Raw genomic sequence first — 26,299 nt, 5'->3', positions numbered from 1 at the left:
TCGCTCTCTGCCATTGATGTAAATATACGTCAGTTGTGTTTTTCAACGACGGTTGCTCGGAGACCGATACCACGTTTTTGCAATTTTTTCTCAAAGAATCAATGCTCCAACGGGGAAAAAATGATCTAAATCTCTGTCAGACTTGCTGTTTACACCGTCAGCTATGGTGAGTTTGTCCGTCTTGACCTTTGACCTTATGCGCAAGAACTGAACCAGAGCGAGAAAAGGCTTATTAGAGGCAGATTTATGGCCATTTAAAACTGATTAACCAGTGATTGTGAACGTCACTATGTTTTAAGTCCAACACAGGTGTAGCAATTGAATAATTTGACTGGTTTTGGTGTCACAGAAAAAAAATGAAATATGAATATAAATACCTTTAATAGTATAATAAATTTTGACCTGCCAGTCCATATGTGGCCCATTAAAAAACAAATATACATTCCATATGCTTCAAATTCAAACTTAAATTTTCAACCTTGAAACACTTAAAAAAAAAAACACACATTCAGCCTTTTTCTGAATTTTGCTACAAAGCGGATTGTCCGTCTTTTTACTTCAGCAGCTGAAAATGAAGACAGACCTCTGACTTTCTGTCAAATGAGAGTGAAAGACATGTTTTTGTCAGAAACTATGATTTGTGTAAACATCAAGTTTCCAATTAGAGTTAGAATTGAATATTGTTTGATTTTGACAGCTTTTGAGAGGATTATTTTAATTCTACCTCATTGGTCTGTAGTGTAATCTAGTTTATAAATTCAGCTGTATGCTTTAAAGATTAGTTGAATAAATGTCATTTATTTGACCAATTAGAGTTTAATTTAAATCCAACACACTACTGGTGTCAGAACAATCCAGATTTTTTTGGATCTGAATTATGGAAAACACAAACTGAGGGTTTGATCTGGATTAAAACCTAGATTGGATTACGTGATCTAATCCAATTTTGGTTTTGAACAACCCATTTTTAATATTTGGTGCAATCCATTATCCAAGATCTGATCAGATTACACATTGGAACAACTGGCCCAATGTGTAACGTTCTACTCATACATGTTGTCGTTTGATAGTCTTATGACAAAGCGACAACATGCGAAAAGCAGCATTAAAATGCTAAATTTAACATTTGGATGATATCATAGTGTAAGATATTTTGTGGGCTCACTATTTATATTTAGGGTGTGTTGTTGCATTTAGCATTTACATGAAATTAGCATCAAATACACTTTAAAAGCTTTCTTTGCGCTCATTATGTATAAGATGAGGTCTGAAGCCTGAGTGCACGTGGCTGTATACATGTGCACGTGTAACACATTCACTGATACAAAGTGAGTCTTTTGTTGCAAGAAAAACACATTGAATTGAATATTTTTCGATAAGCATGAAATGGCGTCTCACACTGTCACATTGATCGTGTATTGGCTCCATAAGCGTGTTTTGATCAGCATAGTAACAGCACAGTTGTTTGCGCCCCCTTTTTTGTTGCATGTTTTTTAGCAATTCCAGCCATGACGTGTTGTTGCCGGGGCAACGCTGCTGCCCAAGTCACTCAGGCGATCTCCAGTCAGACCTGAGCCTCCAGAGTAGCATCCACCACAGCATTAATGCACCAACCCTGTCAACACTGGGTAGTGGAGAAGATGTTGGGTTGGGAGGGTTTTATTTATCATGGACTACCATTACCTATAGATCTCTGACATGTGTAGAACATGAGGTGGGACTTAAATGTAAGATTTGGTCAAAATGTGGTATAATGTAAGACAGTAGATGTTTAAATCTGGAAAGGAAATCTTTACTTAACCTCAATGGATGGAAAAGATGAGCGAGTAAAGCAAAAACACCCAAATATTTAAGCCAGGACCCAATATGACAAAAAAAGTGTTGTTCTTTTCACGTTATTACAGCTAATTATCTTATAAAGACCTGATTCCTTTGTCATCTTTGATTTAAGTGTGCACAACAGTCATTTTTTATTTAAATGAAGGGCGGTTTCAGTACATTTTGATTGAAATGAAAATTTCTTGGCCGGAAACCAAAACACCGAAATAAATGACATGCAAATTATGAGAACCATTGCATTTATGGCTCTGAATGTGTACTAACCTCATTACAATAAAAGCATTGCAATCATATGAAATAATATTAAGGCTTCAAATAATAATTAGATTTAAAAAAAAAAATATGGACGTATTTATTTTGCACAATATGAAATAATAAATAATGTACAAGCTAGGGTGGATCGCAATATAATGTGATAAAGAAATGATTGATATATTGAACATCTGTACCAAAACTTGGGCCAATGTAACATCAGTAAAGGTTGGCACACTTTTTCACAATTTTTATTGCTCAAGCAAAGAATGCATAATTTTCACAGATATCTGAAAATGTAACGATATAAAGGGAAGTATGGTCATTAACCATTTCTCCCTGTATTTATCGTAAATGTGTAAGAACATTAGAACAGTTTAAACATTATTCCTGTAAATAGAAAACACGTCAACATTGCGCTAAAGTGTGCCACCCCTTTTTATGTAATAGCCATGTTTCAACCCATAGAGGGTCACTCTGACATTTGTACAACAAAATATGACTCAAATATCAAGAGTTGGAGAAAAATCAATCAACGACTTTAAAAAACAACAAAAAACTGAAACATAAAACACATTTTGTATCAGGGTATAACAGCTCTATGACAGGAGATTTGGATTTGTGATTATTATTATTATTAATATTAATATTAACATCAATATCAATATCAATATCAATATTAATTTTAATATTAATATTAATATTAGTTATTTTAAATTATTTAAAATTTTAGATTTGTGATTAGCATCTTTGGCTGAACCTGAAACCTTACAGTATTAAATGTACCAAATACCAGTTATTTTCCTATTATGGTTCTTCCTATTATGTGTACATGACTAAAGTGTTAAAAATGAATATTGTTCCAGTTGATCCTTGAAAAGTAAACATGAAAAAACATAAAAAGGTTTGTAACTGGCCACAAGAAATCTGTTTTTTTCCAACAAATCCCTGGATATTAACGACTTTAAAAGGTTTTTCTTTTTAAAAAACGAAGTCTTTGAATAGACACGTTTTATTATTGTCATCAAAACAACAGGCACTTGAAATTCAAAGCCAAACTCCAAGTATGAAAGGGAAAGTGCTCCACCAAAGCAAAGCCTTTCTTTTTTTTTTATATAAAAAAAAGAAAAGCGAGAAATCTAGAGGTCATTTTTATGTTCCTCGAAGAATAACTGCAGTGACTCATTTATTATTTCCTCTTCTTACAATGACGTGAATACGCTGTGTTATGACTGCTCACCTCATACAGATCTTACACTTTACAGGGCTATTTTTTTTTACGATAAATGTTCCCCTGGTCACAGTGGTTACAAAGATGTTCAGTGTTTGTTCACAGCTGCTGGTTCCCAGTGGAACCAGTGCCTCTTAAAGAACCATTCACAGCTGATTTTTCCCAGTGGAACCAGTGCCTCTTGAAGAAAGATTCACAGCTGCTGGCGACTCTCAACAAGTCACTGTGGTGGGGAGGGCTTTGGTCCCAAATGTAAACATTAGTTCACGACACATTATCTGTATCCTGGCATTTCTAGGTCGAGAAATCCATCCAATGAGGTGCAATGTGCTTGTGTGTAAAAAGGCCACTCCCTCCTTTATCCAGCTCTGATTGGCCAGAGCTAAAGCCCACCCCCATAGTGTTTGATATCACCAATTTCTACAGGTTCTGACCTTTACAACGCTGTGTCAAGGATTCTGATTGGTCAAAGCATTGCTGAACTAGACACATAGCATGACGCATGGCACAGCACAAATTGCACCATCTATTAGTCAAAAATGAAACTAATAATGATTGGAATCAATTTGACTGACATTACAGTTGCACACTTCTTCCCAAACTTGTGCCAAATCTGGCACAGTTGTGGCAAAGTGGGATTCTGCCTGAACTTTTTTGTACAAAAATGTTTATCTTTAGCCTATTGTTTATTATTATTATCACCAAACTTGCTGCAGTTGATGTCCATACTGTATGTTAGTCCAATAATTTCATTCTTTATAGCCTTCCTTATTGAGAATTGGCTTTATATTTGATTTACATACAGGTTTTTTTTGGCGGACTAGAGATTTCTGTATTTGAAACATGATTTAATCTGACAAAATATTTAGCCATGTAGCTTATGTAGAAGTTTAGAAAAATGTTATTTGTTTTGGGATTTTTGGAGAAAAGAGTCTGGGGGTTAACGGTTACTGAATCCTTTCCACCAGTTCCATTTTCTCCCACTCTGCACTGGTTCACACTGCTAAAATCACTCATTTGAAACTGAAAAAAAGGGGGGAAATAAATTAATTGTACAGCATTACATAGAGACTCAGTGCTAGTGGGCCGCTGCTGGGTTGAGAGTGAGCCAATTTGATTTTTGGGAATGTGGCCAGGCTCCTCAAAAACATGGGCTGTCATCTGAAAAACATACTTTCCTGTGGCTCTCACACACAAACACACACAGGTGTTGAAGCAGTAAAATGTACTGCTGCTGCTGTTGAACATGCACAACCACATCCTTTCTAGTTTTGCTATTACAACTCCACGTTTTTTTTGAAGTTCTCAGAACTTTTTTTTCCCCGATTTCTGCACTCGACTAGTATGTAACACCCAACCAAAATCAGCTTCTTTCTTATTTTTTAATTCCTGCTACTTTCACAAAGTGAAAAAAAAAAAAAAAAGTTCACAGATTTTGCAAGATATGTAGCGGCTTTTAAACGGATCACGTTTCACATTAACACCTGCCAACATTTTTAAATGATATTCAGCACAATTTAACAGGATTTGTGGAAGAATCACTAGGACGAGCAATTTTGTAAAAGGCATATAAAAGTTCTTCCACTGAGAAAAATCTGTGACCCTGGTTGTTAATAATAATAATAATAATAATAATAATAATAATAATAATAGTAAAATTCATTTATTAACTATAAAGGTGCTTATTTGTGGCAGGAGAAGATGAATTCACACAACATGGTCAAGGCAGGTTTAAGCTACTTAATAGAGAAACATCATGACCCAATCCAGTCCTATAGTTTAGAACAGAGATTCTCAACCTTGGGGTCTTGAGACACTGGGAGGGGGTCATCAAAGGCCTTCAGGAAACTAGGAATATTTTTTGAACAATTTGAGCCAATATTTGCTTATTTTTACCCTTTTTCTGCAACTACACCAAACTTGTCCTATTTCAACCTATTTTCGTCACTTTTTCTTTCCAAATTTTTGCTTCTTTTAGTCATTTTTGCCACATTACACACTTTTCCATCAAATTTCACTGCTTTTTTTCCACATTTTATTTCACTTTCAAGACAATTTCAGCACTTATAAACCCTTTCCACCACATTCCCATCTAATGTCACATATGTTGACCCATTATTGTGACTTTTAACCTCTTTTCATGCCATTTTAATGTTTATCTTTTGCCAGTTCAACCACATTAACAATTTGTTATGCCCATTATTTGCCATTTTGAACCAACTGTTCCAATATTGACACTTTGAACCCTTTTTACCACTTTTTCTGTCCGTTTTCTGTGGTTTTTAAAGTCCTATTTCACCTCTTTTTCCACAATTTTTGGCCACTATTTCCGATTAAAAGAAGGATTCACATCTTTAAAATGACTATATACTATGGTGGAAATAATACTAAACATTCCTGGATAACAGTGGATATTATTCAGATGAATAAATAAATGTGGTTATCACAGATTCATAGAACAATGGACCAATATTTTGCTGACTTTATGGATGGACCTTCAGGTACAGTGGGTGTCCCCAGTCTCTGGAACCTTTATTTTGGGGGTCGTGGGCCGAAAAGGTTGAGAACACTGGTTTAGAGCATCCAATTTAGCCCACAGGAGAAAACAAAAGTCATTGTGTAAACTACCATTTAATGCAGTTGTAGATATCTCAGACCCTCCAAAGAGACTCTGGCTTTTAAAATAAGCAGCAGTGAGCGCCCTCTGCTGGCTGATGCCATAAAGGACAAACATGTCTAAGATTAGAATGTACTGTGTGAAAGGGTGTAAAATGAGGGGATAAAATTCCAGCAGTGTGATTGCAGTAAGTCATTTTTGTTGTGTTTATTATTATTTATATGAAAAGTTAACTGGGACCAAAACAGCAATAGATCAGAGCAGTAACACTGTCAGTGCTACTGGTAGGTTGATTGTGTGACGAGTGTGAAATATAGAGGTCAAAGACACATGAGACATGCAACGTGTAATTTACGGAGCCAGACATTTGTCACGTTTAATTGGTAAATGAGTATCTTTAGAAACAAGCTGGAAGTGAACATTAATGAAGTGAGATTTAGTGTCATTGGTTGAAGAAGTGCAACATTGTGTAATATTTAATGACATTTATTTACCAGGGTCTTGTTTTTGTAGCAGTTTGTCGTTGTTTTTTTTGTTTTTTTTTGTGCAGTGTAGCAGAAATTAGCATTAGCAGGATTTTGATCATTGTCATGCAAAGCAAACATCTACTTTTCCTTTGTTTAAAACCATTAAAATGAATTATTTCAGATTATAATTTGTGTGTTTAACAATATATTTTATAAATCATTGGAAAATTGATGTTTGTTGGCACAAATGTTGAAAAGAATTGTGTGTTAAATCCCCCCTTTGTGTACAAGCTGGTTTCAGCACCATGGACAGGGACAAAACAGCTGCTTAGTTGTGCATTTCCTGTTATTGGATAAACTCTATTTCTATGATCTATAATATCCTTAAAATGATTCAAAGTGTTTGGAATTGTCTTTTTTTGTTTGCATTTTTTTACTTTTTTTGACCCTGATGACATGGTGAAGCTAGTAAAGCATCAGCTGATTACTTATTATTCTCTTTAACTCATCAGGTGAAAAATCTGATGTGCCACAATAGTTGGTTATTCTTATAAAATAGTTTTATTTACCTTTGAGTTATTAGCTGACGAAAGAAACGACCCTGTTAAGAAGTATTTTCTGCTTCCTGTATCACGACTCATCACTTTTTCTTACCATATTTTTGCTCCTTTTAATGCATTTTTGCTACATTGCTCCCATTTCTGACACTTTCCTATCAAATTTCAATGCCTTTTCTGCGCATTTTTTCCACTTTCAAGACAAGTCCAGCACTTTTAAACCATTTCCACCACTTTTACACCTAATGTCACATATGTCGACCCATTATTGTCACTTTTAATGTCTTTTCACCATATTTCATGCTTATTTTTGCCCATTTAACAATTAGTCATGCCCATTATTTGCCAGTTTAAAATAATTGTTGCAATATTGACACTTTGAACCCTTTTTTAGAACTTTTTCTGTCTGTTTTTTTCTGTGGTTTCTAAAATCCCATTTCACCACTTTTTGTCAGTTTTAACCCGTTTTATTTGTGATTAAAACAAGGATTTACATCTTTAAGATGATAATTTACTATGGCGCAAATAATAATAAACTTCCTGGATAACAGTGGATATTTTTGACTAGTTTGAGTCAATTTTTGCTTATTTTTACCCTTTTTCTATGACACTAAACTTGTCATATTTTAACCTGTTTTCATCACTTTTTCTTGCCATATTTTTGCCCCTTTTAATGCATTTTTGTTACATTACTCCCATTTCTGATACTTCTCCATCAAATTTCAATGCCTTTCTACACATTTTTCCCACTTTCAAGACATTTTCAACACTTAAGTAAAGTAATTGTTCCAATATTGACACGTTGAACCCTTTCTACCAGTTTTAGGCCACTCTAATTTCAAACTTTTAACCAATTTCTGTGTTGTTTAAAATCCCATTTCACCACCTTTTCCACCATTTTTGGTCACTTTTAACCAGAGGTGTAAAGAGTACTGACATATCCTACTCGCTAGAATATTTTATTATTCTCATAAAATAGTTTTATTTACCTTTGAGTTAAAGCTGATGAAAAAGCCGACCCTGCTATTTCCGTATCCCCATTGCTCAGTGTAACTGACACGAGTCGAACACGATGAATTGACAATTCAGCTTCCTCATGCATTAGTGTGATTGGCTGCTGAGTTCAAGGTCACCTTGGCCTTGTATTCTATAGCTCCACTGTTACAGATATATGACGACGGAGGCTGTAATATTTCTGCGCTGTTTTACAACCCTGTCCCGCTGACGGATGACTCTGCATCACGCTGTCGTCACAGGACGGGAAAAACGTGTGTGTTGTGCGTCAGCAGTAGATGAAAGTTTGAATTGTTGAATTTAATTTAACATGAGATGTGGGTTTAAGACGGTAATTTATATTTTTAGATAACATAAAGTTCTTAATACCGCGTGTTCTCTTCTCTTCCAGCTCCATGTGATCCAGATGCCTTTTTTTGTCACAGCAACATGTGCATCAATAACACATTAGTGTGTAACGGCATGCAGAACTGTGTCTATCCATGGGATGAAAACCAGTGTAAAGGTAAGATTATGAATGTCAACACAACTACACCTAATAGTATTCTGTTAAAACGCTATTATCACGTGTGAAGAAAAGTCATTTCAGCACCATGGACAGCTAAGCTGCTAGGTAAACCACTCAGGTTGTTTGGTGCACGTTTAAGTCCATTTCCTGCTATTAGATATATGCTAAATTTACTAAAAAAATCCAAACTCTAAGCTAGGAACATTAGCAAACTTTTCTTACATCTTTATTTGATATGTTTTTAGAAAAATATATTTTTTTGTTTAATTTATCATGGTGTTAAATAAAGAAAAGTTCAAACGGAAGAAAATGTATGTTAAAAAAAAATATTGACAATTTAAATAAAACAATAACAATCTGTATTTTGACTAATCTGTTTTTTTTTCTAATTTCTTTAATTTATATGAACAATTTCTGAATATACACAGTACACAAACACATATCCATCCATTCTTTTTCCAACCCTTTTGTTAGTTTTTAGGGTCACGGGTAGTCATTTCTATTTGCAAGATATTTAAGAACTACTTCTGTTTTTGTACCATTTGTAACTGATTACAGTGATCTGAAGCGAACAGATCAACACGTTCCCCTTAAAATGTGCAAAACCTAAATAGCTCAATAAAATCTGGGATTGGAAACACCTGAATTTAAAAAAACACTCAAATATTGCTAAAAGGTTTTTACGCTTTCATGAGGAGGTTTTCAGATGTTTCTATATTGAAATATGTTGCAAAAGCGCTATGGAAACACTTTTTCCGCAAATAAACGTCACAGAACGTGATGCACTAACCCTAACTCTACTTAAAAATGTATTAGTGCCACATTAGACGTGAAACAACAAAGGAATGCAGAGTGTTTAAGGAGGTTTGGAGCGTTCATCTTCCTCACGGGACCAGATTTCACCAGAGTTATAAATCTCCATAACAGCCTTCAATGGAAACATGTTCAAAGTACAGTTATACTTTGTCAAATATCGCTTTTATTTTGCAAAGATCTGTAATGGAAACCCAGCTCGTGTTGATATCGCACTGATATTAAATATCATTAACAGCTGCTGTTTCTCCTTCTGCAGAGAAAAGTAACGCCAGTATCTTGGACAACCTGAACAACACCAACGGGACCATCATTGGCGTCACGTGTTGCATCGTCCTCCTCCTCCTCATCGTCTCCGTCATCGTCCAGATCAAACAACCTCGTAAGAAGTACATTCTACGGAGGGAGGACTTCGACCCCACCATGTTCCAGGAGGTGTTCGAACCCCCCCACTATGAGCTGTGTACTCTACGTAGTGCGGCCGCGCCCACGGCGGCCTCCGCCGACCTGGTGGACCTGGCCGAAGACTTCGAGAACTACCACGCCCTCCGCCGTGCCTCCTCACGCTGCGTCCACGACCACCACTGTGGCTCCGCCTCCAACCCGGGCTCGGCGCACCTATCCCAGCTGTCGCTCAGCGGACGCGGGAGCCGGAGCAACCTGAGCGCGTGCGACCGCTCGGCCGCCGCCACGCTGCTGGCCGACCTCCCCCAGCCGCCCATGTCGGTGCGACCCCTGCTGCCGAACGCGGGGAACCGCAGGAGCATCCTGGTCATGAAGCACAGCTACTCACAGGAAGCAGCGGACAACGGGTGCGACATGGACGACGACATGGAGGAAGTTCCCACCACCAGCCACCGACTTTCACGCCACGAAAAGGCAGTACAGCGGTCAGTATCTTTAGATTTCTGATGAGGGGAAGAACTCAAACACTAGAGGTCACTGTGGGAATGTTGGGACACCAGTGGGATTTGTTCTTCACCTTTGTGTTCCTTTCATTTTAGCTTCTTTCTTCCTCTTTTTTTTTCAGATCTTCCTTTTTTTGACCATTCAAATTGGGCTAAACTACAAAAGGGCTAAATTACAACATATGGAAATGTCCTCTTCATGCATGCTAGTCAAGCTTTTCCTGATGAGTCCATGTCCTTTTTCATTTTGGATAGCTTCCTTATTTAAAGGGATTTTCCTCTTTTTTTTGTTTTTTTTTGTTTTACAAATATGGCCTAAAACCTTTGAAATGTAATTATTAGTAGATTTATGTCCAATAAAACACATTGTTTTGCACCATACTTTTAAAAATGGGACCACTTAGAGCCTGTTTTCCTCCATTTTGAAATCATGTGATTGATGATGTCACACGGCACCACTGCCTGTAAACATCCCATTGTTTTCTATTGAAGTAAAACAGCCTGATTTTTAAATGATTAACTCGCTAACTTTAGGCATCAGAGCGTGTCAGTGCACTGTTTAAGGTCGCTTAGGAGAGCTCTTCTTCTCTGATTCATTGTTTTCTACCAAACCACAGAGTTAGAACTGTCACCGCCTTGCAGTTTCATATTTTCTCTGATCACAACTGTTTTTATCCTCTTTCTGTAAACAAAAGAGGTTTACATCGACATCTTTAACTGTTCCTGATTATTTAGAGCAACCAAAACTAGCACAAGTTGTCATTTTGACTAAAAAAGCTGCTAAAATGATCTAAAAATCAGGCTGAATGTTTTACACCAATAGAAAACAATGAGATGTTTACAGGCAGTGGGGCCGTGTGACATCATCAATCATGTGATTTCAAGATGGTGGAACACAGGCTCTAAAACTATAAAGTAGTCCCATTTTTAAAAGTTAATAAAACAAATATGGTCCAAAATATTGTGTTTTAGATCTTTTAATAAGTACATTTAGAAGGTTTTAGGCCACATTTGTAAAGACAGTGGAGGATCTCTTTAACACACCTGAATGTGATGAATGGTTTGCTGTCAGGCATATTGACGAGCTGCATGATTGCACCAGTGTTAATTTTGACAGAAAATGTTGAAAAAGTGATGAGAGTAGGTTAAAGTTTGGTGTAGTTGCAGAATTGTTTTGAAAAAATCAGCAAAAATGAGCTCAAATTGTTAAAAAACAAAGGCATCTGGCCACACCCTCCCAGTATCTCCTGGTTCAATTATTGCTATATAGTCAGTGTTTCAATTTGTGGTATTTTGTTGTAAAAATTGTCTCAGTGATTGCCCTCTATGGGCTGAAACCAGTCGAATTTTGTTATTGGCCACATGCGGCCCTCGGCCTAATTTTATGCGGCCCCCAAAGTAAATATACAAAATGACAGAAAAATCCACAAAACAAGAATAAGAATACATTAAAAAATACAAAGAATTACAACATTATAGGAAAATACAGTAAAAGAGAAGAGAAAAACACAGAAAATACTCCAAAAACACACAAAACTGTTACAAAAATGAACAAAATAACAGTAATACACAAAATTACTCAGAAAAATTACACAGAAAATGGCTCCGCAAACTCACAGTATTAACAAACAAGCAAAACAACAACAGAAATACACTAAAAATGACAAAAAAAAACCACAAAATGACAGCACAAATACAGAATATGACTGCAAAAAACATGTATTTTACAAGAAAAATACACAAAAGGACTACAGAAATACACAAAATGCCTCATAATGAGTATGACAACAACAAACATACACAGAATGAGAGAAAAACACGCAAAATGTCTATTAAAACTCTTTGTTCTTTCCTGTATTAATGCTCAGATCGCTCATTATTCTAAATGCTAAATCAATGTTAATCATGTGACCCTCTGATTAAACAAACACATTTGTGGCCCTGCTGTGATAAAAGTTGCCTACCTCTGCCATAGATTGTTATATGGAAATGTTGTAGCATATATTTTTATTATTTACTGCTCCTGGATCCCCGCCCATAATATGAGATATATATATTTTTTAAATGTATGCCCTAGTGGCAGGTCAGACAAAACCAGGAGTTTAGTTTATATACAAAAAATAATAATAATTTACTTGACGAAAACTATGATGAACATTTTTAGTCAACAAAATTAACACTGGAATGCAGGTGCATCAGATTTGCAAAAATAAAAAAATAAAAAAGTGTCTGGAAGGAACAGGAAGGAAGATCTTTTTAGTCAAAGTTGATTTCTAGCTGAGATTCTATAAACTCCACTAGGCTTTGAGCTTTGACTGATATTCTAACAAACGTAGACCTCATTAAAGCAGATCTGTGAATCTTGAACCGGTGCCTCGTGTCACTGAGATGAAATGATCACAAATCATATTTTCATCATCCCACTTTCTGTTTACAAATCTGTCACTGAGGATATTTTTCTGCAGAAATGCTTCAACGTTTTCTTGCATGATGTTTTCTATGTCTTTAGTCACGCTGCAGATGTTCTCCTCTGCATCGGCGTGCATGCAAGGCTCTCAGAGCACTGATGAAGTTTATTACTGTCATGTAGCACAATATGCATTCTGCATTCTGACCTATGCAAAGAAAAAAGAAAAGACAAAGAACGTTTGATATTAAATGAAAGAGCCGTGACATTTCAGGTTCTGCCTCATTGGCTCTTTGAGCAAACATGAATCAGAGTACAACACAACTAGGGTCTAAGAGACAATCTCAAGGTAAGAACCCTTATCAACAATCAACATCTCTGTATGTGGTTGTGTAGCCATCCTTTGCACACTTTTCCTTTTCTGTGAATTTTGTGCAGGTTTTTTTTTTCTGTGTTTACTTGTTTTTCTTTTGTTTTTCTTTATGTTTTCTGTGTTTTTTTTTTTTGTTTTTTTTTTATTTCATTAAGATGGTTTTCTTGCTTGCGGCCATCTTTGCCCACGTCAGTGAGTTTCTTTGAAATGTTTGTGTTGATATCTATTGTTTGCATACGTTGTATATTTCAGTGGAAACTTTTCTACTTTTTTTTATTATTATTATTTAGCATTAAAACGTGTTTAAAAGCACAATGACATGTGAACACACACTTTCAAATGTGAAATTCCACAGTATGTTTGCATGGTCTGTGTCTGACCTGTGCTAGTTTCATTTTTAGTTTAGGATTTGGTTCATTGTACAGTGCAGTATTATATGCTGGTGAAACATTTCAGTGTATTTGCTCCATGATTGTGCACTCATGAAGCTGCACAAAAAACTAAACTGTGTCGTTTGTTACCTTAAGACCACATTTAATCAGTAAATGATTTACTCTCCTATTATTCTCATATCACTAACACATTTTACCCTTGGGGTCAATCTGACCCCAGGGATATTTGCCTCCAGAAAAGGATTTTCAGAAAATTGTTGAGAGTTTTTTGTGTCAGACACTTTGTTTATTTGTTAAACACATAAATAAGCCTTGATCATGAAACCTGGACCTGTTCTCTAGCGCCACCATCAGGTCAAACTTTTAAATGGATTTTCCACTGTAAAACCTTTGAAATGTCCTTATTAGAAGATCTATGTCTAACAAAAAGCATTATTTTTGCATCATATTTGCTTTACTAACTTTTAAAAATGGGACTACTTTACCGTTTGAGAGCGCCGCCATGTTGAATCGCCCCTTTCAGCCCATTGAGTTCTATAGGAGGTGATGATTCAGGATCATTTAGCAGCTTTTTCAGTCAAAATGACATTTTGTGTTGCTCTAAAAATCAGCAGCAGTGGATCCTGGTTTTCTGTATTTACATGCACAGAGCTCTTCTTCTCTTCTTCATGGCGTCTACGAAACAGCAGAGTTGAAACTGTCGCCCCCTGCGTCACAGATTTTGTTTAACAGATATTGGTAAACAGCTTTTAAAATTTTTACTAATTTTCAGAGCAACTCAAAGCAGCACAAGTGGTAATTTTGACGACTGACGTCATCAATAACGTCATTTCAACATGGTGGTACACAGGCTCTAAAATGGTAAAGTACTCCCATTTTTAAAAGTTAATAAAACAAATATGGTGCAAAATAATGTGTTTAGTTAGACATAGATCTACTAATAAGTACATTTCAAAGGTTTTAGGCCTCATTAGTAAAAACAGTGGAGGATCCCTTTAAATTAGAATGAATAGTTTTCAACCAAATCTTCTCAAATTTACTGACAACATTAATAACCACAAGAGTATGAACCCTATTGATTGTGGTGATTTCATGACCTTTGACCTTTCCTGCAGTGCCCCCATCGGGTAAAAAAATAGCAATAATTAATGTATCTTGAAAATATTTTAACTAAATCTTTTCTGATTTAGGGTGCACATTCACGACTCTCACAGAATGAACCATAATGATTGATGTTTGTGACCCCCCTTTCCTCTCATGAACATATTTATTTACATCATATTTGGGGTTATTCACAATAAAGTCCTCTGTCTCAGACACATTCTCCTCTACGTCACTTTTACTGTGAAAGAGCTGTTCCAAAACCTCATTGACAGGAAACCTTTTACCTAGAGAACATTTCCCCCCATGTCATGTCAGATAAAACAGATTGGGGTCAAATTGACCCCAGGGGAACACTAATGTATGCAATATGTGTTCAGCACATTGGAAAATTATCATGATGATGTTATGCTTAATCAATTGTACCCTTTAAATTAAGCAAAGTCATGAAATATAAAGCAAACACAAGAAAAGTCAACTATTGTTTTTTGAATGATACACATTGCATGGTGTCAAATTGACCCCAAGAATAATATGAGGATTAACTTAAAACACACAGTGTGTAATTAAATACAAATTAAAGCTTTTACAGTACTGTTTTCAATTTATTTTCCCCCGAAGAAGAAAGTCCAAAGACAATAGTAATGCGACATTACTGTAAACTTAAGATATATATATATATGATCATTCTTTTTAATGACAAACATTGCATGGGGTCAAATGGACCCCAAGGATAATAGGAGGATTAGAAACATTATTCCAGTCAAAACTTGCAGCTTCATGTATGCATCAGATTGGGTTGTCACGTCAAAAGTGCTACCATGTTTTGTACTTTATTGTGAAAAATGTGCTGTCCTGATGTGTGTGTGTGTGTGTGTGTGTGTGTGTGCGTGTGCGTGTGTGTGTGTGTGCGTGTCTGCTTATGCTCTACATTGTGTTGCATTGTCTCCATCATGTAGACTTCTTGAGAATAGTGCAATCCTGGATCAGTACAAACGGGCTTCACTGACATATGAAAACGCAGAGCGGAGATTTACACCAGCATGATGCTGATGATGCTGATGATGCTGATGATGCTGATGATACTGATGATGCTGATGATGATAATGATGATGATGATGAAGGGACGCTTTGACGAAAAAAAGGGACGCTGATTGTGTATTCATGTGCAAAGACGAACAGAACGGTTCCTTTGGTCACCTTTGTGCTGCTCTACACACAACCCACGTGTCTTTGGACCCTTTACAAACAATTAATGAAATTACATCATTATCAGTTACTTATTTATGATAAATTTACTGTGATTCCATTTGATTTTTTGTTGATTTTTAAAAAAAATAATAATTTTAACGCATGTTATTTATTTAAGGACTTTTAACCCATGGTAGATGCTTGAGGTAGTAATACTTGAATTTAGAGAAAGTTTCATCTAAATCCCACTGATTACTAACTTAATTGAATTTATAGCCAGAAATCAGGGTTGAGGTCAGTTACATTTTTAAACTATTTGCAAGGTGAATACGTATTTGGGAATTGAAAAATGTGCCAAAAATAACAACCTGTATCTGGATTTGTCTAGATTTTACTAATTAAATTGAAATTAATAATGCAGGAAAAACAGAAGACTGACCTTGACCTTAAATATGACCTTGAGCCAGGATCAATGTCACACATTGAAAGGAAATGTTGTTCAATGGTACCAGTCTGAGTACTGTATCTGAATTTGTGGCCATGTTATAGGGAAAAAGTTTCATTATTTTTTGTTTTGGCTGAGTTTTTCGTCCTGAGAGTGTTGAGGTCTCACTTTGTTCACTTTTCTGAGAAGTTTTTTTACCTTAAATATGACCTTGAACAAAGATCAAGGTCACACATTTAAAGAAAATGTTGTTCAATGGTACCTGTGGCCAAGTTATAGGGGGAAAAAAAAATTTAGTTTTTATTTTTGTGACGTCATGAACTTTGACCCCTACAATGTTATCGTAGGAGTTCTTATTTTTTTTCTTCCACAACTCTTTTATCCTGGAACTCCTCCTAGGCTATTAATGTAGCATTAATGACACGTATGTCATCTCTTAGGGGTCATGTCAAGGATGTGCAGTCGACCTTTTTTGGAGCAAAATGTCAAGGTCAAGGTCGCGTCAAGTGTTAAAAAACAAAATTTTCCATATCTCTACAAATATTTATCGTACAAGTTTGATGCTTACATTTATGAAAAGACTTGTACCATTGAACAACATTTCCTTTCAGTATTTGACCTTGACCTTTACTCAGCGTCATCTTTAAGGTCAAGGTCAGTCTTCTGTTTTTCCTGCATTATTACTTTTCATTTTATTAGTAAACAGAACAACATAAAGGGACATTACTCAACAACAAAATACGCACAATAAGATGTATTTCAAATGAACAATTTTATTTGACAATTTTTTCAAATTGCCAAATACGTATTTGCCTCGCGAACACAGGTCTTGCCGAGTTAGTTTTTGTGTTTTTTCCTATTCTCTTCAGTACTTGTGTATTTCTAGAAGTCCAATAAACAGACAGAAGCAATATGATGAAACTGGTTGATTAAGAAATGGGGGTGGGATTAAATACGTCTTTCTTTTTCCCACTCCCTTTTGAGCAGACATATTATTACAATTATTTGTGTACATTAATCTTATCTGTTATTTTTAACATATCTGACTTTTTGTTCCTTTTGTTTTTTGTTGACTTTTCTCTGTTCGAGAAAAACCAATGGATTGAAAAATGAAAAAGACTCAACGTAATCGTAGTTGAGTTGCAATCGAACGTGGATAATTGAAGATGTAATTGTAGTTTAAAAATGTAATTGACTTCAACCTTGGGCAGAATAGTTTTAATTTTTCCTGATAATTGCCACATGGAGGCTTGTGCATGCTTCTGCAAACATTGTCCTACTAACATAGAATCATTTAAAGCTCCCATCCACTAACAAAAGAAGAAATTGCATGTTGTTGCCGAACTGAACCATTTAACGTAAAAGGATTTTCAACCATAATTTGAATAATTTCAGTTCATTAACTTTCCACAGGCGTAATTTAACTCTTTTACCGTCCAAACTTATGATCTTTGTATGAAAACACTTTTCTACTGAGGCTATGAAGGCTACGTTTTTAACTAATTCAGGGCTGGTTTTACTGATGCTTTATAGAATAAACACAACAGGTCATCGTCACGTGTGTGTTTCCAGTTTGTCTGCAAACGCCTGTTTTTTATTCCTCTTTTTTCTTATCTTGCATGTTTGTGATGATTTATTTCCTTCAGACAAAACATTCAAACAATACATGTTTGTTTCGCTGAGCTGGGGAATAAAACAAGCCGCAGAATCAGATCATCAAGGCTGTTTGACGGACAAGTTAATTGAATTTTTTTATGTCTCGGCCCCATTGAGATTTAATGGTGATATGTTGAAGAGAAGCTTAGCATTTTAATAGCTTTTCCTGTGTGTTGGCTGCTTTTTAGACAAAGCTCAGTGAAAAAAACACACCGTGGGTTTTTATCTGATTGTTTGGTGTGTTATTTTGTTTTTGTTTCTATATTACAGATACTATAAATGATCTTTGATTCTATATTGATTTTGTTGCAATTGTCGTGTCTAGAAAAAGTGATGCATTGTGATGAAATCTAATTCAAACTTTATTATCACACCAAAATTAGAAGCAACACACATCAGTGCGCGAACAGACACTTGAATAAATAAAGCAGAAATACATGTATTTCATAAATTGTATGATGTACAAAAATTTAACCAGTTGGAAGGAATATGAAGCCCAACATAAGACAACAAAATAACTCCCAAAAACAACAGAAAAAATGTCAACAAAAGTACACAAAAATATTACAAAAAATACACTGAATGACTGATAAAACACACAAGATGACATGAGACAAAAACAAGACAAGTTGACTGAATGTCAACAAAATGACACAAACTGACAATTATTCGTGCAAAACAATAGAAAGTACATGAAATGACTCTAAATACGCACAAATCTGAGACAAAAAATCAGGAAATGACAGAAAAACACACAAAACGACAACAGAAACATACAAAATAATAAACACAAAAAATGACTCATAAATCAGAATAACATATACTTCATTTTTTCAGGGGGAAATTGCTTCTTTATTTTTACAGATGCTCCAGAAATATTTTGAATTTTAAAAAAAACGGCAAAGCTTAGAAAGAAAGAAAAGAAAAAAAAAAAAAAAACATGTAAAATTAAATAAAATACTGTTAATTAAATAGGGATTAAATACAAATGAATAAATACAATACAGATAAATATAAGTATAATACATAGTGAGCCATCTGTAAAATATGCAGAATGACAACAAAAAATTACCCCAAATGACTAAAAAGACCAAAAACACACAAAATCCTTTGTTCTTTTCTATCTTAAAGCTGTCTGTATTTGGCCCATGAACCAAAATTAGTTTGACACCCCTGTTTTAGGGTGTTTTTAAAAAAAAAAAAAAAAAATAATGTATTGGCTAAATCTAATTTTCATGTAAAAGTTCACGAGTGTTGATGAAATGTTTTTTTTTCTTTAGAGCACATATTTCAAACTCAAGGCCTGGGGGCCAAATCTGGCCTTTTAGAGAATCAAATTTGGCCCACAAGAGAAAGTAGAAAAATAGAGCCAGTTTTAGCCAGTTAAGGTCATATTAATGCACGCATACAGGATGAGTCGCTGGCGACGCGGTAGGTGCTAAATTAACCCCAGTAATGGAGAAGCTGTGGAATTTATGCAACAGGCTATTTAGAAAAAAATAATAATAATAATAAATCACAACCACATTATAAACTAAATCCATTCCTGTGTTCTGTTTGTTTTCTCTGTATAATGTCACGTGTGTATGATTTTCATTATGTCTCTGACTTTATTTTGTTTTCTCAAACACACTCTGACATTTATTCCTGAATAAAGCGTTGTTTTCCTTTCTTTTTCTTCTGTGCACTGATCTTTATTTCTTTTATATGTTGTCAATGCATGAGTTGGTCCCATACTTACTGTAACTTTTGTTTGTTCTTCCCTTCTTGTAATAAAACACGTCTAAAGTCACAACTCATCTCCCAGTTTATAGGTGAAGGCAGACGTGCTACTACTAATTAAGTAAGTCTGAACAAAAAAAAGTAAATTACATGAAAAAGTGCAGCACATGAATTAATATAGTGTTTTTTTTATTTATTTATTTCTCTGCAGATTCACCCCCGACAGATGCTTCGTTCCTCTGCATCTGGCCACTTTTTGCTGCCTTTGAATGGATTTTAATGTGGGTTTCAACTTTTTTTTTTTTTTTTTTCTTGTAGCTTTTGGACACTAAAGGCGTCACCTCCAGTTTGGATTGATAAACCAGGGGATTATCAATAATCGTGGACACTTCTGACAGTTTTTGTTACATTGTAAAAGTACCTTTAATGTCAAGTGTCTGTTAAAGGTTAAAAAAAAAGGACTAAATTATTGGTTTATCGATCATTTTCATGTACCGATTTCACACTGTTTCTAATTGAATGTCATATTTCTAACAGGAAAAAATATCAGGTTGGTTTTTATATCCAAACATTTCCAGTGATGAGAAAAAAAAAAAAAAAAAAATCCTCTTCTTTATTGTTTTCATCTCATTTTCTTTCCACCGTCAGGCATTGTAGCAAATTTTTAAAACATTGTTGCCCCTTTATTTGGTCACATTGATAATGCTGGACCCAATGTTTTCAATAAACTAATGTTTACTGACATTTGTGGTTTCATTAGCTGCTCTGATCACCTCATTCAACTGATTTAGAATCCAAAATAGACGCTTTTGTAACAGTTTGAAGCTGCAAATTATTCCTGCTATAATAGCAATACAAAAAAAAGATTTCAAAACATAATTTTGTGTAGAATTTACCGTATTTAATAATATATTTTTACAAATGATAATGAAATGTAAGATAATCAAGCCCAGATCCAGACTCTGGACCTGTTCTGTTTCTTAAAAGGAAAATACGTATCAAAAGGAGTAAAAATGTATTTGTGTGATGTTCTCAATCTTGGGGTCAGAACCCCATTTAAGGTCGTGAGACACTGAGAAGGGCCCAATTTTTCTTATTTTTTACCATTTTTCCACAACTACACCAAATTTGCCATATTTTAACCTATTTTCCTCACTTTTTCTTGCCATATTTTTGCTCCTTTTAATGTATTTTTGCTACATTACTCCCATTTCTAACACTTTTCCATCTAATTTCAATGCCTTTTCTGCACATTTTTTTCATTTTTTTCCACCTAATGTCACATATGTTGACCATTATTGTCACTTTTAACCTCTTTTCACAATATTTCATACTTATATTTGCCAATTTAACTGATCCGAATATCTACTCAAGTAAAAAGTACAGGCTCTGAAATGTATTCAAAAGTACTTTTAAAAGTAAAAGTATTTCTGTTGCACGATTCACTGACTGCAAAGTTATTAAACACAGGATCATTTATGTGATATGTGCTTTAGTAATGTTATTGTTTGAGCGAACACTAGCTGTCTAGTATCCTAATATACCTCACTATACTGTATAGTCCTTTAGGCATTTGTTTTGTACACTTAAGGTTAACACATCACACTTCTGAACATCATGTGCACCCCTGGTTATGACATAAGGCTCTTATGTCATAACCAGGGGTGCACACAAGTTTGATGTATACTTATAGGCTGTATATATAAAGTAACGAGCCTTTTTTGGGAAATGTAAGGAGTAGAACGTATCGATATTTTTGTTAAAAATGTAACGAAGTAAAAGTAAAAAGTCGACAGAGAAATAAATAGTTCTAAAAGTACAAAGTACCTTAAAAATCTACCTAAGTAAGTAACAAAGTATTTGTTCTTCGTTACTTGCCATCTCTGGCGGCTGGAGGAAGAAACGAGTGAGAATTACTGAATTTTTTTGGGGTTTTTTTTTGCTTAAGCGAGGGGTTCCTGAGGAAAGTCTTCTCTTAATGGTCAAAAATCAAGACAAAACAAAAGATAAGGACAAAAAATAATAATAACAAATCAGACAAAAAAAGAAGAAGAAGATTAAGACAAAGAAGAAAAAAATGTGTTCTACAATTTTCAACTTCCACTACTGGATCTGTTTTTTTTGTTTTGTTTTGTTTTTTCCTCTTCTGTAGTTGGATGTATTTGTTACTCCTTACACAAAAGAGTAAAGTACATGTAATTATTATCATGAGGACATCATGTTCAAGATAGTGATAAATATTGGTTAATTAAACTGATAAAACATTATTAGTTAAAGTATTTAACCAGATATTAGTTAAAAAGCAGTTTTTTTTAATTATTATTATTTCTGTACTTGCCCTTTAAGAGTGGTGACGACATCACTGTGCGCCTCGGATTTGCTGAGCACTGGTGTGATTTGACTTTAGCGTTCTTAATATATCTATAGAAGTATTTAACCTAAATATTAAACCAATGTGATTTAGTTGTGAGTAGTTTAGTTGCTTTAAGCCGCTAATGTTCAGCTGTAGAATGTTTTACGCTCATGTTTCCAAAGTCGTGCAAAGAAATGTGTTGTTCAGACTCCCCCAGGTCAGCCCGTTCATCCAGCCTCACAGAGCCGTGTTCCTCACACCCTCACCCGCCTACAGCGGCACACGGGCGGACACTGCTCCGCCTTTTCTCTGCGGCTTCACACAGATACACGGACGACGTGGATTTTCTCTGTGTTTGACAAACAGAAATAAAATCAACTCTGAGGACAAAGACAAAGCTGTGTTTAGGTACCAGACTGGGAGTCCGAAACCGTCGGCGGCGCAGAAAGGTGAGCAAATCTAACGCTCGCATGTGAAAAAGATCCAGTTTCGGCTGTTTATGGACTTTTTTTTTTTTTTGAATGAAGTTTGTTTTTATAAATACAGATACTGGACCTGTTTTGTTTCTTAAAATGAGTAAATATGTGTTTGTGTGATCGTAATAACTCGGTGGTTCTTAACCTTGGGGTCAGGACCACATTTAGGGTCGCGAGACACCTGAAAGGGGTCGCTGGATACATTAAAAAGCTAAAAAAAAATATTTTTACAATTTCAGCCCATTTTTTATTTACTTTTTAAAGTTTTTTCTGCAACTACACCAAATTTGCCATATTTTAACCTATTTTCATTACTTTTTTGTCATGTTTTTTGCTCCTTTTAATGCATTTTTGCAAAATTACTCCCATTTCTGACACTTCTCCATCACTTACAATGTCTTTTCTGCACATTTTTTCCACTTTCAAGACATTTTTCACCTAATGTCACATATGTTGCCCCATTATTGTCACTTTTAACCTCTTTTTTACCAAATGTAATATCACATTCACAACATATCATGTCTGTTATTTGTCAATTTAAACTAATTGTTCCAATATTGACACTTTGAACCCTTTTTACCACTTTTTCTGTCTTTTTTTAACCACTCTAATTTTCAACTTTTAATCAATTCCTGTCGTTTTTTAAAATCCCATTTCTCCACCTTTTGCACCATTTCTTTGTCACTTTTAACCCACTTTAGTTTTTCTTTACATACTTTCATGTGCTCTGCTTTGTGTGTAATGAATATTGTCACTCTGACTATGAAGCCCTTTGTTCTACATTAAATTGTGAACAAATGTTGACTTCAAATTTGAATAATTTTGGTTTTATCATTGTACATTTTTAATTACAGCAAGTTCAGTTTTCTTCTTTAAAATCATATGTTATGGTTGCATTTTATTTAGACAACTTTTACAATTTACAGTGCTTTGAACTTCACTTTGATCTACTTGTTTCGAATGCCAACTGTCAGTCTTCCTCAGAGGCGTCTGCTGATCGCTTGAATGTGTCCTTGTGAGTCCTTTCTGGGCGTGGCCAACTTGACAGTTATGTCAGGAGATAAAATAATTTTCAAAGTATTTTTTCCTGAAAAAAGTGGTCTCGATAAATGAAACCGTAACATATTTTAACAATGCATGTTTTTTCACGGGTTGGGGACTGATTTGTTGCCTGATTTTGATTATTGCTGTTACTGTTTAGGAACCGCCGTATTATTATATATTAAATAATTTAAACACGTGCTGCTGTTTATTTGAATGTGTTTCAGTGAAAGAAGCTGGCAGAGACTTTACCTACCTGATAGTAGTGCTGGTCGGCTTTGGTGTTACAGGTGAATTAAATAACTACAGGTTATTTCTTTATGTTTACACAGATGATTAATGCTGCTGTGTGTGTGTGTGTGTCTAGGTGCTCTGCTCTATGTGGTTTTCCAGGAGCTCTTTTCTTCATCCAGTCCAAACAAAGTCTACGGTAAAGCGTTTGAGAAAGTCCGGTCCCATCCAGAGGTGAGCGTGATATTAATTAAAGTCCGTTTTATGACGGAAACTAAAGCACAACATGTTAATGATGGCATATGTTGGGGTTTGTTTTATTTATTTTTTGGTTAAACTGCAGGTTATCGGTGCGTTTGGTGAGCCACTCAAGTGTTATGGTGAAACCACCCGTCGAGGAAGAAGACAGCAAGTCAGGTGAACAAAACACTGTGTCAGCACATTAATGCGTAATTAATTGTGATTAATTAATTACAGAAAAATAAGGCATTTAATTGTTTTTTTTGGGGGGGGGTGGGTGGGTTTGCACTCCAATGAGTATACACTGTCTACTATAGACTATAAGTATGATTAGTAATATCTCTGCTGATTCTACACCTTTACTTTGAAAGTTCTGAAACCATTGGAAGTGAGAAAGTGACCAAAAGTAGAATATCAACGTGTGTTCATTTGATCCATAAAACTCACGGAAACACATTTTATTTGACATTTCAGAGATTTTCAGAAACCCTCTATTGCTCTACTGACTAAACTTCCTGTTAACTTCAAAATAAGAGTCTTATTTTACAAAACTAATGGAAGACAAGAAGAGATGCTTTTATTTTGAAAAGGGGATGTTTGATTTTTAGTTTGAAGACAGTCCCAGGACCATTTTATTTTACATTCCACTCACAATGCATCATGGGACGGTTGAGTATGACTAGTGTGCTTACTTAAAAATGTCTTTTATATAGTATACATCCAGGTATTTCTCGCATACTCAATCTTTCCATACTATCTAATGGGATTTTGTTGTTTAAGCTCATTTATTGTTTTTTTTTTTTTTCCATTAATATACCAAAATCTATTTAAATTGAGAAGAAAAATTGTTCTCGTGTTTAATATTATTATGCGATTAATTTTCTTAATCATGTCCCGCCTCTACTTCACATACTGTATATCATGTGCTGTGGTAATGCTGAAGGATTATTGGCTGTGTTTTTTATGAATGATTTTGTGCATGTATTTCCTCTTCAGTCACATGGAGTACATGAAGGACGGGATGAAACACATGAGACTCAAGTTTTACATCGAAGGCTCGGAGCCCGGCCTCAAAGGAACCGTGCACTCAGAGTCTAAAGAGGTTCGTATGGCAACAAAGTCGTAGAAACTTTGTGTTTTTTAGTTTCAACTGTAGAAACCAAGAGGTGGAATGCTCATCTTTAGTTGTCAACAGTTGCAATGACCTTTGAATTATTGTTTCACAGAATCCTGAAAGTGGAAAATATGAGTTTCGTTATATAATCATCAACATGGACACGTACCCCAGACGGACCATCGTAGTCGAAGACAACAGATACCAAGACAACCAATCAGCGGAGACGTCATTTCACTGACTTTACATCAGTTTTTAATATTGTTTTGGTGAATTTTAGGTATTTCCTATTCGTGTTATTGTGACAGATGGTGAGGAGATTACACATTGGATTATAGGTTTATTTTTCTTGTTTTTTTGACAGGTGTTGAATTATTAAATGATTCAGTAAAACATTAAAAGACACAAATGGACAAAAGCGTATCTATATATCAGTAATGATCCATTGATAAATTAAATAAATTCCTGTGGCTTGAATAGAATTTTGGTCATCGTTTTTTTTTTGGTCATGTGCTACATAAATAGACCACGACATAACCAGTAAAACTCAATGTGGGAATGTAGTGGTTCTCAACCTTTTAATCTGAATAACATCCACTATTATCCAGGAAGTTTATTATTATTTGGGCCATAGTATATGTTAATCTTAAAGATGTGAATCAGAAAGAAAATGGTTTAAAAGTGACCAGAAAATGTGGTGAAATGAGGTTTTAAAAAACACAGAAATTGGAGAACTGCAAAAAACAAACAGAAAAAGTGTTAAAAAGGTTCAAAATATCAATATTGGCTTAAAAGTGCCAGAAATGATGATAATGTAATTTTAAAAGTAGGAACAATTAGTTCAAATTGGCAAATAATGAATGTGGTTAAAATTGGCAAAAAATTAAGCATGAAATATGGTGAAAAGAGGTTAAACAGTGACAATAAAAGTAAAATAAGGAGGAACTGAAAACGTTCAGTTCCTCCTTATTTTACTGACTGTAGCTTGCATTAACGCACAGTGGCCACTAGAGGGAAGCACGTATTTAAGGTGATTCAATGTTTTTCTTTTTATTTGTATAAATATTTCTCCTTATGTCGCTTTTGCTACGTTCATGAACCTCGGATTTTTGTTTGCAAGATTTATTTATTTTTTTTAATTCTTTTTGTCAATTCTTAAGATGTATTCTAAAATTATCTCTTTTTTTCTTAAAATGATTGTTTTTTATTTTATTGCATTCATCCTATTTAAAATAGAAAACAAATTTTGCTCTTCTCAATTAACAAAATTACTTATAAAGGTTCTAAAGATTTTATAAAGCAGGCGACAAATAAGCAAACACTTTAAATGATCAATGTTTTCTTTTTTTGG

General features: G+C 34.9%; 2 protein-coding genes across 6 annotated transcripts in view; both read left to right on the top strand.

The window, feature by feature from the left end:
• neto1l (neuropilin (NRP) and tolloid (TLL)-like 1, like) overlaps positions 1-19,984 on the top strand; it is a 107,481-nt gene extending 87,497 nt beyond the window's left edge. For 2 of the 5 annotated variants that reach the window (XR_003672549.1, XR_003672548.1), the window contains exons 10-14: positions 8,369-8,482; positions 9,558-10,188; positions 12,888-12,962; positions 19,561-19,614; positions 19,705-19,984. Coding sequence is in view for 3 of the 5 variants with exons in the window: in XM_028435046.1 (XP_028290847.1) it covers positions 8,369-8,482; positions 9,558-10,188; positions 12,888-12,948 (806 nt within the window). In the remaining 2 variants the exon portion in view is untranslated. Of the gene's footprint in view, positions 1-8,368; positions 8,483-9,557; positions 10,189-12,887; positions 12,963-15,438; positions 15,846-19,560; positions 19,615-19,704 lie in introns of those variants that run through there. The other 3 variants (XM_028435047.1, XM_028435046.1, XM_028435045.1) reach the window with 3 other exon arrangements.
• A 1,869-nt stretch (positions 19,985-21,853) lies between these two features.
• Positions 21,854-25,430, top strand: timm21 (translocase of inner mitochondrial membrane 21). The gene is made up of 6 exons (XM_028434674.1): positions 21,854-22,295; positions 23,591-23,653; positions 23,731-23,828; positions 23,938-24,011; positions 24,831-24,936; positions 25,061-25,430. Exons 1-6 carry the CDS (start codon positions 21,989-21,991, stop codon positions 25,187-25,189), a joined length of 777 nt encoding a protein of 258 aa, XP_028290475.1. The 5' UTR covers positions 21,854-21,988; the 3' UTR covers positions 25,190-25,430.
• Positions 25,431-26,299: the final 869 nt, after the last annotated feature.

This window comes from Gouania willdenowi, chromosome 20 (assembly GCF_900634775.1).
Source record: "Gouania willdenowi chromosome 20, fGouWil2.1, whole genome shotgun sequence".
NCBI lineage: Eukaryota > Metazoa > Chordata > Actinopteri > Blenniiformes > Gobiesocidae > Gouania > Gouania willdenowi.
This window is presented reverse-complemented; position numbering and strand designations above follow the sequence as displayed.